Raw genomic sequence first — 13256 nt, 5'->3', positions numbered from 1 at the left:
TATATATTCCTAGATGAAGGAACATAGGGCTCCTGGATAAGAACCCCTAAAGTAGTAAAGATGCACAAATTATTACTATGATTTTGAGTTTTCCTTCCAAGAATTGTGCTAGAGACTTTCAGGGTGACTTTCTAGATGTTGGGATCTTGGGGAAGTGGGAGCTTCTGTAGTAGGTACTTGGGGCACTGCCCTCAGAAGGAATTAAAGGATTTTTTTCAGGTCCCAGTTAGTTTCCTTAAAAGCTGACTGTTAGAGAATGAGCTTTAAATTCCCGCCTGCTTCCTGTCTCACCGGGTGATCACTCCTTTGCGCACGCTGCTTCTATAATGCCTACCGTCATGTTGTGCTTCAGTCAAGAGGTCTCCAATCAGAGCCAAACAGATACAGCCACCTAACCTTCCACTCTTAGACTCTAAGGCTGAGGGCTACATAAACTCATTCTCCTCACTGAAATGCCAACCTCAGGCATTTTTCCATTAACAACATAGAACACGAAAATATAGATGTCCTTATTAACACAATGATAATTTTAAAAGTCAATATACCAATCAAAACCTAACACAATTTCCGCTAAACTATGTAAGTTGTTTCTCAAGATTATCTTAAAGAAAGATAACTTATGTAAGAATAATAAAATATATGAGAAAGTCTGAAACACTGATAATGGAGGGGAAGACTTGTTTTGTTCTCTAAGAAGAATAGTTGGAAACAAAAGTAAGTTATCATTATATAAAAATAGACTTTTGAGGGATTAAAAAAATAATGCTTTTAACATTAAAACAATGACAGAAAATTATAAATACTTTTTAAAATTTTTATTGATTTTTGTGAATTTCCCAGCATGCACTCTAATCTACACATCTCCCTGTCCCTTTGTGTAGCTGAATTTTCCTCTCTCAGACCCAGAAGGCCCACCTCTTCCTTGCCCAGTGATTGGCTTCTTGCCCTCTATATTACCCAATCAATCAATCCGGGAAAGGAACGGGCCCTTTTGGATGGAGAGGCAGGCGCAAAGCAGACAAGATGTAGGCTTGGGACTGTTAGATCTGGTGATGGGATCCAACGGGATCCACCGCTGGAAGATTTCGAACACAGAACAGTTGATGAATTTAGGATGATAGGTTCCGTGCCCAGCGATTGTGTTATCTGTTGATTCTAAACTAAGATGGTCTGGTATTTTCTGTTCTGCAGCGACTCAGGTGGGCCAGAGGGAAAGAACTTAGCTGAGGCGGAATTTGGCCGGGCTTTGGGATGGGAAGATTGGGAAAAGACTGAACTCCAGGGGAAAGGTAGCTTGTGGAGCACTGGGGGCTGGTGAGAGCGCACCCACAGGTGCCAAGACCAAGAGAGATAACTCGGAGCTCTGGAGAGGCAGAGCCAGCACTGATGGGAGAGGCTTTGGCTAGGGCAAACATGCAGTCTCGATCTCTGGCTATGTACCAAGCAGGCTCGGAACAAACCGAGCCCGCCGGCCAGCACCTAGCTGGCAAAAGTGTGGATTGATTTTTCCTTCTGGAAAAGGAATACTACAGTGGAAAGGGATGACAAGTAGGACTACAAATCACCATTCAATTGGAGTATCTGTATGGATTAGCCTGGTGCTTTAAGTCTTAGCTAGATCAATAAGACAAGAAAAGAAATAAAGGATGTGCAAAGAGTTGAAAAGAGGAAGTCAAAGTAAATGTACCTAAGGAAACAAATGACCTCTAGAATGAGAACTTTAATGAACTGAAGAAAGAAATCAAGGAAGACACTGGAAGATGAAAGGGTTTCCCGGTTCCTGGATCAGCAGAAGGAATACTGTTAAAATGGTCGCCCTACTTGTGGTGGTTTTAATCAGAATGGTCCCCATATGCTCATATATTTGAATGCTTAGTCACCAGTTAGTGGAACCCTTTGGGGAAGATTATGAACCGTGGTCTTGCTGCAGTAGGTGTGGTCCTCTGGAGGAGGCATGTCCCTGGGAGTAGGCCTTGAGGTTTCAAAATCCCATGAATTCTAGACCTGCTCTCTCTCTCTCTCTCTCTCTCTCTCTCTCTCTCTCTCTCTCTCTCTCTCTCTCTCTCTCTCTCTCTGCCTGCCTGTAGATCAGGATAATCAACCCTCATCTACTGCTCTGGCACCGTATCTGTCTACGCATGCCATGATGATCATGGACTGACCCCCTGAAACCATCAGCAGGCCCCCAATTAAATGCTTTCTTTTCTAAGAGCCGCCTTGGTCATGATGTCTCTTCCCAGCAATAGAACAGTACTTAAGGCAGTACCGAAAGCAATCTACAGATTAGAGTCAATGCAATCCCTATCAAAATATCAGACATAAGAAAAACAATCTCAAAACGTGTGTGGAAACACCAAAGACCAGGCCAAAGTAACACTGAACAAAAGCGGTGTCACCGTGTGTCACTTCAAGTCACACGGCAGAGCATTAGCAATAAAAACAGCATGGTGCTGGCACAAAACAACACAGATCAATGGAGTGCAATAGCGGAGCCAAATAAACTTCATGGGACTACAGCTACATGATCTTGACAAAGACACTAAAAACACACTGGGAAGAAGACAAAACCTTCAGCAAACAGAGCTGAGAAACCAGGACTTCAGCAGACAGAAGGAAAAGATCCTATATCCTTACCACTTGCCCTGTCCAAAACTTACCTCCAAATGGATAAAGGACCTCATTATAAAATCTGATACCCCAAATCTGTTAGAGAAAAACACAGGGAATATGCACAGGTAAGGACCTTGTGAACAGAAGGATTCTGTGCAGGAACTAAGACCAACAACTCACAAATGGAACCCCAGGAAACGAAGGGCCTCTGCCAGCAAAAGAGTCAACTACTGGAATAGACAGCCTGTACAACGGAAGAAACTCTTCGCAGCTCTACAGAGGATTAGTGTCTGGACTAAAAGAACTCAAAGAGCTAAACACCAAGGGAACAACACAACTGGAAAAAGAGTGGACTGGGGAACTGAACAGAAAGTTCCCAGAAGAAGACACAATGGCTAGTAAACACTCTTGAACGCTCAACAGCCTTGGGCGTCAAAGGTGCAGAGGTAAAGCACACTAAAGCCTCCATCACAGCACAGTCAGAATGGCCTCCAGGAACACAAATGACAACAAATAGCATCGTGGACATGGGGAGGGGGGTGCTTGTGGATATGGGAAGAGGGGGTGCTGATACAGTGTTGGGGGGAGTGTAAAGGGGTGTGGCACTTTGGAGATCAGTACGGAGGTTTCTGAAGAAACTAGAAAGACATCTCAATAAGACCTGACTCTACCACAATTTGCAGGTGCCTAGAGGTCTTCATATCCTACTAGAAAGACACTACCCTTGCTCAGCCATGTCCAATGCCACCCTAGTCACAATAGGTAGGAAACAGAGTCAACCTAGACGTCCATCAGCTGAGAAACGGATAGGGGAAGGGTGGTGCCTCCACACAATGGAATATTACTCAGCTACAAAAAGAAAAGAAATATAAAAGACGATGAGCAAAGGGGAGGGTGCTGGAGAGAAGACGGAGGAGCAGACACGGGAGGAGAAGGAAGGGATGTGGAGGTGAAGGAGAAAGACCCCTGTTTCTGGTGAAGCCTTGCAGGCCACCTTGGATGTTTGAAGCAAGTTTTCAAATAAATGTTCTGGAAGGAACAGCTTCACTCACTTAAAGTACATCCGCATGAAATAATAAACTAATGACTGCTTACTTAAAGCCAGTAGACCTGTTTACATAAGCTAGTTGATAGCGTTTGTCATGGTCAAGAGATTTACTACGTGACCCCAGCGTATACTGGACACATAGGCATGTACAGGCACATGTATACAATCCCGAAGAAAGGATCGAATGTTGGAGGGCCAAGTGGCCATCTGTGCTGTTTGCCTCCTCCGTCACTGTATTTTTATTTGGCTTTCTATGCCAAAATACATATTTATATTCGCAGTCATTTGTTCTCTTGAATTAATTTGCTTGAGGGGGAAGTGCACAACATTTTAGCAAATACATCATACTGTAAACCATAACGCTAACTCCAAAGACAAGGGGCTGCTTCAAAGACCTCCCACATAGATTACCTCCCTTTAGCATGTCACTATGACACGGAACTGTAAAAATAGATTCACAATGGGAAGAAAGTCACCTTTTTAAAAAGCTTACCAAAACGATATAGCTTTAAAGTCTTTAGTGTTACATATTGTGTGTGATAAAATTAGCATCTCTCATATTTTAAACAAACAGCTTTACTCTGCGAATCTCTTAACCGCATGTGGAATTAAGGCCAAGTTTGACGCTCTTAAAGACATAAAGCGAGCACATTAACATTGCCAGAGGTGTCTTAGTGATGAAAATGACAACCTTCCCACGGGGTGTTCCGTAGCTAAGATGTTTGGGAAATGCAAACTCATCTCCTATCTGCCTGCAGGAAGGGAGGGCTGTCCTGGTGCCTCTACCTTCCTCACAAACTTCACAGTTAGCTGAGCCCCAAGCCTGGCAGCAGATCAGGAACACAAAGCAGACCCATTTATAGGGCTGGAAGTTTATATCAGCTTCTCCCGTCACCCTTGGTTTCGGGTACCAGGCACCCCTAGTTAGAGTGCTCACAGAGTCACAGCTCTGAACAATGGACCGGGAATTGTCAAAGTCCTGTTTCCTAGCCAAAGTCTAGTCTAGTTCCTTGGGGACTTTCTCCCCAAGCTCAACCTTGGCCTAGGAACAGTTGAACAGACACAGTAACGAACAGTTCATGGCCATGTGCCTGCAATGACACACTTGCCATACAGACCCCACCTGGGAGAACCCAAGGTGTCCAAAGGTCACTCTCTTCCTGATCATATCTGAAAACATGTCGTCTTCTAGCCTCTGTGAGAAGGAAGGACTCTGCTTCTGGAAACGTCTTATACACTTGTATACTTCCACATGGGCCAGAGACCCCACTTGCTTTTCATTGTCATTGCCCTTTGAGTCTGAAATGTCCCCCAAGTGTTGAAAGCTTGATCTCCAGCTGCTGGTGCTAATTGAGGAGCTGGTAGACGCTGTGAACAGGAGAACCTAGCTTGAGAAAGTGGGTCCCTGGAGGTATGCTATCCCTGGCCTCTTCCTTTCCTGCTCTTGGCTCTGTGTTGGTGGTGATGTGAGCATCTGGCCTCCACCATCACATCCCCCCTCTGCCATGACAATCGGACCTGCTGCACGGGGCCGAGCGGCTGCATTCCAAACACCAAGACAGCCATAATGAAGCTTTCCTCCCTTAGATGATTTCTGTCTGGGACTTGGTCACAGCACCAAGAAAAGTAGCAAAGACCATTGCTCTCCGTAACTTATCTATTCCCCCGACTCAGTGTCCTACACAGTCCCCGCCTCCCATTTTCCTCACTCTCTCTTAGAACCACAAAGTTCTAGTCCACCGTAAGCGCAGCTCAGGGCATACTCTCACAGGCCTCTGGCCATGGTAAGTAGGGGCCAGCTTTCTGTATCTGACAGCATACATAGTTCAGTATTTCAGGCAGGACATGGACTAATATGGAGGTATTCACTCATCCGCTGTCCTTGCTTTCCTATCTAACTACCACATCAGTCACATCATTCAAGATCTGTCCTCATCTTCATGACTCACAGCCCTGTGGCCTCCGTGGGTGGGCCACAAGAGGTGTACTATACTAGCAGGCCCAATGAGGCAGACATGGTCACATACCAACAAAAGCCAGGAGCCCTGATCCACCACACACTGCGCCTCCTCAGAGGCCCGTGACATTCTCACCTCTCATTTCTGTGGCCGAGGAGCCATTGGACCAGGCTGTCCACTTGTTCCGGAGTTTGCTGATTTCTTGCACTTTGCAGACATACTGCCCTTGATCCGCCGGCCGGAGCATCAGGACAGACAGTTTGTACAGCACCCCTCGACGCTCCTCGAGCAGGCGCAGCCTCTGTTGGTTGGCAATGCGGCTGAAGTTCCCATAGTACTGGATCACCCGAAGCTTCGTCATCTTTACCATCAAGGCCTCCTGAGAGCCATCGGGGGCGAAGAACCAGCGCACGGCCAGCAGGCTGTCCTTCCGTCTCTTCTGGGAGACGTGGCAGAGGAGAGTGGCATTTTCCCCTTCCAAGTAGTCCACCACAGGTCCTGGGGACACGGTGACATTGAGAGCGCCACATATCTCTGCAATGGGAGGGGAAAGATTAACAAAGGCCAAGAGCCTAGGGACAAGCCACCTGCTGTTGGCATCTGGAAGCTCTGAAGGGCCAGAGAGGCAATGGTCCCTGCACTCTACACTCACTCCCCAGCCTCGCTATGACCAGGGAAGGAATTCTGAAACATTTTTTGGGGTATGGGAAGAGCCCCGCATCCCTCCTGGTTTCAGATGTTCCTTCCTTCCTTCATTTTTTTTAACCTTAACTTGTTTGTGTGTGTGAGTTCAGACCATAGATCCTGAGTCCAAAGAAGCCATTGAGAATCCCTTCTGTGGTCTCATGGCTCCCACATCCCTGTATATGATGGTCTCAACAATATGGTGTGCCAACACTAGCCATCTCAAAAGACATGTTCTCAGAAATGTTTTAATGTGTCACGGAAATTCAGATTGAATGAACCAAGACTTGGAGAATATCTTGAAAACTCAGCCCACACCCCACCTTCTCCACTACTCCCCCCACCCCCGCAAGTTGTGTTTTTATCCCTGTTGACAGTGCTGTGGGTTAGAGACAGGTCTGGGATACCGCTGCAATGGCTTGTCAACCAGGAGACTGAATCTGTCTGTCTCCCTCCCTGCATATTTTCTTAGTGTCAGTGAGTCTAGCTCTAGGCAGTAACTGGCCAAGCAGAGGGCTACCCTAATGCTAATGTGCTAGGATGACATGGGATTCTCAGTGGCTTCTTTGGACTCAGGATCTATGGTCTGAATACAAACAAGCTAAGGTGAAAGAAAGGAAAAAAGAAAGAAAGAAAGAAAGAAAGAAGAAAGAAAGAAAGAAAGAAAGAAAGAAAGAAAGAAAGGAAGGAAGGAAGGAAGGAAGGAAGGGAGAGAGAAGGGGAGGGAGGTGGAGGGAGGGAGGGAGGAATGAAGGAAGGAAAGAAGGAAGGAAAGAAGGAAGGAAGGAAGGAAGGAAGGAAGGAAGGAAGAGAAGACAAAAGAATAGAAAAGAAGAAGAAGGAAGGAAGGAACCTCCGAAACCAGGAAGGATATGGGACTCTCCCAATACCGCAAAAGATGCTTCAGAATTCCAGGCCTTTCCACTACAACCTACCCTTTGATTTCTTATTTTAAACTAATCTAGGGGAGCCGACACCTAGCTACAGTTCTCCTCCTGAACTTCACTGGAGACACTAGACAAGTTGAACCTAGAGAAGTGGTTCCTTTCCTGTGAAGCACTTCCCATGGTGCATGATGGGTGATTTCAACACAGCCAGGCCACCCTGAAGCTCATAGGAGGGACCATGTCACATGCTGGTGTCCTCAGAACTAACCCATAGCTTTCTGCAGGCATCTCAGGCTAGCATAGGACATCACATGTGAAGATAGAGGTGCTTTAGAGAGGTAGCCAAATGTTTTCCCAAAATACCCAGCCTCATAACAGTCATTGATTGAATGAACGGGTTCATCCATTCATGAGGACAGTGTCCTAACCACTTCTTAAAAGCCTCAACTCTCAGTATCTCACAATGGAGATCAAATTCCAACCTCAGTTTCTGAGAGGATTGGCCTCCTTCAAACCAGGGCGGTCATGTTCTTGGTTATTTTAAATAACTTACCATTTGAAAAGTTGTGCTCTAAGGATCAGTCTTCTATGCTGTGGTCTTCTTAGAAGCTGGGCGCTAGACTCAGGACCCTCCAGAATAATGTAGGAACTTTAACTCAGTTACGTCCCTCAGTCCCCTTTGTTGTGTGAGGTAATTTTTGCAAGGCGGTTAGGACAATAAGTTTGGGGGAGCACTCCTCAGAATCCACCACCATACCAGGCTTTGGTTGAGGTAATAATAGTTGATGGAAATAGATTCAAGGGGAAAGGCTACTGGGTGTGATGCTCTGTGTGAAGTCCCCCATCCAGTCAACAGAAGAAGAAGTCCTGCCTGGGGACCTTGAGGGTCACTTTACATAGTAAAAGGCATTCTGATTTGGTCAAGTCAAAGCCCCCAGGCTATCTTGGATATCCTTAGGGCTGCTCTCTGCTTTCCCCAGGGGCAGTGCCTTCGCTGACTGAAGTCAACCACAGTGAGTCAGAAGTGGGCTCTGTGTCTAGCTCACCTGGCTGGCACCTGGCCCATGTGGACAGCATTTCCTCCTGGTGCCTGAGGCTCATCTGAGGTGCAGATAGCCTCATGTGGGAGTTCTCTGGTGAATAAGGAGACAGCTGGGACCCCTGGCTGACCTCCATTCCATTAGCCACTAAGAACTGGACAGAGAGAGCACCAGAACACAGCAGCTGGCTTACAGAATCCAGGGCCAGCCTGACCCACCCCCAAAGGCTTCCCACTGGAGCCTGAGGGGCTGGGAAGGAAGGAAATGGAAACAACATGGGTGGGATGATACCGAACGGAACCCCGGGCTCCAGGCTCCCCCTGGTAACTCTGCATGAAGAGGGGATTATTTATAGTGACTGAAACCTAGAGAATGTGCCAAGTGTTCCAATCCCCATGGGAGGCCAGATTCCATCCTGGAGGCAAGCTAGAGCCCCCTCCCCCTCCTGTCATCTTGTGGCTCAGGCTCAAAGCCCTATCTCAAGCTTCAGAAAGTAAAGGGACTGCTCACTTCCTCAGGGGAGTGTCCCTTTCTCTCCAGCAGTGGACCCTTCTGCCTTACAGATGCACCAAACACCAGTGTCTCCCACAGGAGTGCAAGGGCATCTGTCGATGGCTAAATTGTGCACCTTGGGCAATTCATTCTTCAAAGTTCTAGCCCCTGGTACCTCCAGATGTGGGTGTGTTTGGAAAAGGTAAAGACTAAGTTAAGTGAGATCCTAAAGGTGAATGCAGTGACAATAGGAAACAATGTGACTGGTGGCCATTTAAGAAGTTGTTAGAACACAGACACATGCAGAGGAAGACCGTGCGTACAGGGAGAAGATACCACACCAGCCAAGCAGAGAGAGACCAAAGGACAACCAGACGCTGCACGCTGCCCCCCCCACACCTTGATCTCAGATTTCACCCCTTGTTAATCAATACATGTTTGTTGCTAAAGCCACTTGGTACTACAGCAGGCAAATGCATATAGCCCTCTTGATGAAAGTTCACTCTAACCTTTCATCTGCCACCCATCCTGATGCACCCCCTCCAACCATACACACACATACACACACACACACACACACACACACGGTGTGGAGACATTGGGCCTAGAATGGCTAAGCACCTCAGACTCGATCAGAAAAGCTTTGCTGAAAGTCACAGCAGGCTCTCAGAAGTCGGATCCCCTGTCAAAATCAGGTGCCTTGGGCAGCGCCATCCAGCACGGGAGTGGGAGGTCCCTTATGCCAAGTGTATACATATGGAGTCTCGGTTTATGTGCATACAGTTGGGGCTCAGACTCAGCCAGGAAGGGAGAAAGTGCAGGTGGAGGGCTGGCAACCATAAGCCCAAGTTAAAGGTGCTTATTTCAATACTTGTGGAAAGGAGTTGGACAGTCCTTTCCCGTTGTATCATTGTGTCCCCTGTGGCTCAGCAGACAGGGGGTTGGGGGGGTGGGGACAGGACAATGGAAGGTGGGTACCCAGGCCAGACAGACTGAAGGACAATGCATGCATGACCTGTAGGCAGAAAGGTACACGGCAGGGCTGACCCTCACTCTGGCCTAAGAAACTGTCACATTAGCCTGAAGTGGAAGGCAACCGTTTGCTTTCTGAGCACAGACTGCAGAGAGCTAAGGTGAGGCGTGGCTCCAGCACACCTCCACACTCAGTGTTTTTGCTTCCCTTTTGTGTCCACTGTTTCTGTTGACCTTAAGGAGCTAAGAGGCTAGTGGGCGAGCCAGGTCCTGATCAGGACAAAGGAGGGAAAAATACAACCACAAAGTCGCCAGCTATGGACGAACACAAGGAGTTTTAAAAAAAAACGAAACAAAACAAAACAAAACCCTGGCACAAAAACAAACAAAGCAAAAAGGAAAGTCAGTCCTGAAACGACCTTGATTCTTGTCCTGGGGTTCATGAGTCCTCTAAGAATATGGTCAAGAAGGGGTTGGGGATTTAGCTCAGTGGTAGAGCGCTTGCCTAGCAAGCGCAAGGCCCTGGGTTCGGTCCCCAGCTCCGAAAAACAAAAACAAAAACAAACAAAAAAAAAGAATATGGTCAAGAGCTGATGGCTATCTTGGAATTAGTAAAGTCAAATTTCAGCAGCCAAGAATGACCTCCAAGAAAGAAGGTCTCACTATGCAGAGTCCCCAAGGCAGGAAGAACCAGGTACAGGTTAGAACTGGAAAGAATGGGTATCCCTTTGTGAACTACATCCCACTGTGGCCCAGACTGAAACCCCTTCCTGTACAGTGTCTTCAGGAGAGGATTCCTCACCCCAGTCAAAGGCGAGACTTTGACTTAAGAAAGGTGACAACACAGAAATGGGTGACACTGATCCAAACAGAAGGACGAGCTTCCGGCAACCATGATTCCACTCCTCCTACAAGAATGTGCTCTGATGCTAGAAAGCCCCAGGCATCCCTCGAGGGCTGAGTACTGAGGGTCACATGGTCCCAGGCCTGACGTTACCAGAGAAGAAGCAGTGAGCACAGAAATGAAGGAAGGGTCAAGAGGGCTGGATAGAGAGCCTGGTTCGGTGTCCTGTGATGTCCAGGCTAGAAACCTGCTTCATTTGGAATGGGGCACTCAGAACCTTGGCTTCTTCACCCGAATGGTGCATGGAAAGCGATGTGGTCCATGGCTAGTGCAAGCGCAGGACTGTGGTGAACTGTGTGCCTGTACAGGTGACCTGTGGGAAGGAACAACAGGAAGAGTCGCTACACTTCCCAGCATCAGGGTAGGCTCCATGCATGCAAGGGCTGCAGACGCACTGACGCCCACTGGGATGCCCACTGCCTTTAGCCTTTCCACAGGTCCCACGAGTTACACTGCCGTTTGTGCATCTGCAGGAACCTCGGGTTCCTGGGAATGAGATTCAGAGTCTAGCCCCTGTTTTGGGATTTGGTGAAGCCATGACAAGGTCTAACACAGACAGCTCTGCGAGTGGATACCCTGGAGCCACAGAGTGCACCGGCTTCTCCTGAAGCAGCAGCTGCCCCAGCTGCTGGGAGCAAAGGCTTCCTTCTCCCAGGAGGCAGAAATGGCCAGGGCTCTGGCTCTGAGCAGGCCAGGAAGGAGGTGCCTTGCCCACTGCCTAAAGACATGCTCCACTCATCTCCAGGATCCAGGGACTTCTAAGTGACAGCAAAGTGGTGTCTGGGTCAAGACAGCAAATCTCAGAAGTACACTGCTTTGGAGCGTCAGAGGCTGCTGAGGAGGACTCCAGACCTAGCCTACAAGTTATTCACGGTGAGCCATCACCTAAAACTACCTTCAGTCCAGGCAAACACGGCCTTGTCCAGGCAGACATCTGCGCAAATGAACTTCAGGCGAAGTGCAGTTCCGGGACGATGAGATGCATTTCCCCAACTCATCCTCATTAGCTGCTAATTCTCACCTTACGGCCGAGACTGAGGCCCAGAGGAGCTGAACGACTTGCTCAAGCTCACACAGCGCACAGCAGAAATGAAATTCAAACCTAGGAGGTCTGACTTCAAAGACAACTGGTAGCCAAAACTCTGTCCCACAGCTTGGCTTTTAGAAGTACTTAGACTGATAGTTTCTCTGGAAGATGAATGGTGGAATTGGGTGACCAATAAACTCCCATTCTACCCCTAAATGAAGGAGGAAGACTGTGCAGGCCCTGAGTGGATTTACATGTTAAGCAAGTATGTTGGGCTTTCCCCTGCAGATGGAGGTCAGGAGTCATGGAGGAGGGGTTTCGAGTGAATGACAGCTCCGGGTGAGGAATGACAAACAGGAGCTACAGGGTGACCCTGGGTACATCCAGGATGGAATCTAAAGGGTTCCACTTTTCATGCCTGTGCCTCTGTTTCTTTGTCTTGAAAATGGGAATAAAACTGTGCTGCCCTTAGAGGTTGGTGGACTGATAAACTGAGTCAATGTTGGATCGATGAATATTTGGTGTTCTTACTTTGAAACACCATTGTGATTAAATGAGATGGTGTACACCTGTCGCTGGTAGTCACCTAAGAGTTGAGGGTCACTAATATATCTATTATTGGGGACCAAGAGAAGAAGGCTCTTCAGAGGCTATAAGTGAGAGTCATAAACTCCATGCAAACTAATAGAAGTGTCCCCCAAAGAAGTGTGTTTGTGGGAAAGGATCCTCATGGATGAAGCTGGGGTCGCCCTGTCTAACCAGATTTAACCATCTCAGAAGACTCATTAGTACATCCTTAGTGCCCAGCGGGCTGGGAAGATCCGGTTGCTCCTGACCTCATTTTCGGAGCGTCTCCAAAGATAGTTAAAGGGAAGTTGGTACTGGCAGCAGCTGCCAGTCCCGACTACTACGGAAGACAGAAAGAAGCCGGCCAACTCGGGGCTCTGATCAAGTTGGCTTCACCCTGAGCTCCGCGGCCTGCGGCTCAGAAGGGACCAGGAGCTGTCCCAAGAGAGGGTCCCCACCGCGGGTCGCCAGCAGCACTAGAGAACCGAGGAGACTCGAGTGGACGTCGTTACGCCGCCAGGATCGCGGGGTAGGGGTGCGTCTCCAGGACCCCACGCAGCCCAGGCCTCCCCTCCCTCTCCAGCCCCGGCCTCCCGTGCAACTGCCCCTCGCGCCGCGCTTACCTGGGACCAGTCCCAGCAGTATAGCCGCCGCCAGCGCTAGGAGCCGCAGCCGCATCTTCCCGCCGCAGCCGTCGGGCGCTGTGACCCAGGAGAGCGCCGCCGCCCGCCGGGCCCGGCCCGCCCCTCGGCCTCCAGCCGCCGTTCGGGCCAGCGCTGCTGGGTCCCTGGGTCTACGCCGAGCTGGGGGAGCGGCCTCTTCATCCACTGGCTCGGCCAGCCCACGGTGTCCTCTTTCACCACGCCCACGTCTCAGATGAGAAAACTGAGGTGACCCTGGCGATTCACGACATATAGAGCTAAGGCGTGAAGGACGTTGTGATCTCCCTGAGGCCTTTAGATCTCCTAGTCCCCAACCTGGTTATTCTTAAGAGGGATCCAGGCCCTTAGGGATTGGGCTCATCTGCAAACCCTGAGCCTGGACCTCACACACTCGCTCCCTAGGCA

The 13256-nt window shown here is 48.7% G+C and overlaps 1 protein-coding gene across 1 annotated transcript in view; it reads right to left on the bottom strand.

Moving 5' to 3' along the window:
• Positions 1–12867, bottom strand: part of Vstm4 (V-set and transmembrane domain containing 4) — an 82162-nt gene extending 69295 nt beyond the window's left edge. Inside the window, exons 1-2 of the mRNA XM_032918811.1 lie at positions 12813–12867; positions 5752–6150 (exon numbers count right to left, since the gene is read on the bottom strand). Coding sequence (XP_032774702.1) covers positions 5752–6150; positions 12813–12867 — 454 coding nt within the window. The remainder of the gene's footprint in view (positions 1–5751; positions 6151–12812) is intronic.
• Positions 12868–13256: the final 389 nt, after the last annotated feature.

Source organism: Rattus rattus, chromosome 13 (genome assembly GCF_011064425.1).
Source record: "Rattus rattus isolate New Zealand chromosome 13, Rrattus_CSIRO_v1, whole genome shotgun sequence".
Taxonomy (NCBI): domain Eukaryota; kingdom Metazoa; phylum Chordata; class Mammalia; order Rodentia; family Muridae; genus Rattus; species Rattus rattus.
Note: the sequence above shows the minus strand (reverse complement) of the source record. Positions and strands in the feature narration are given on the sequence as shown.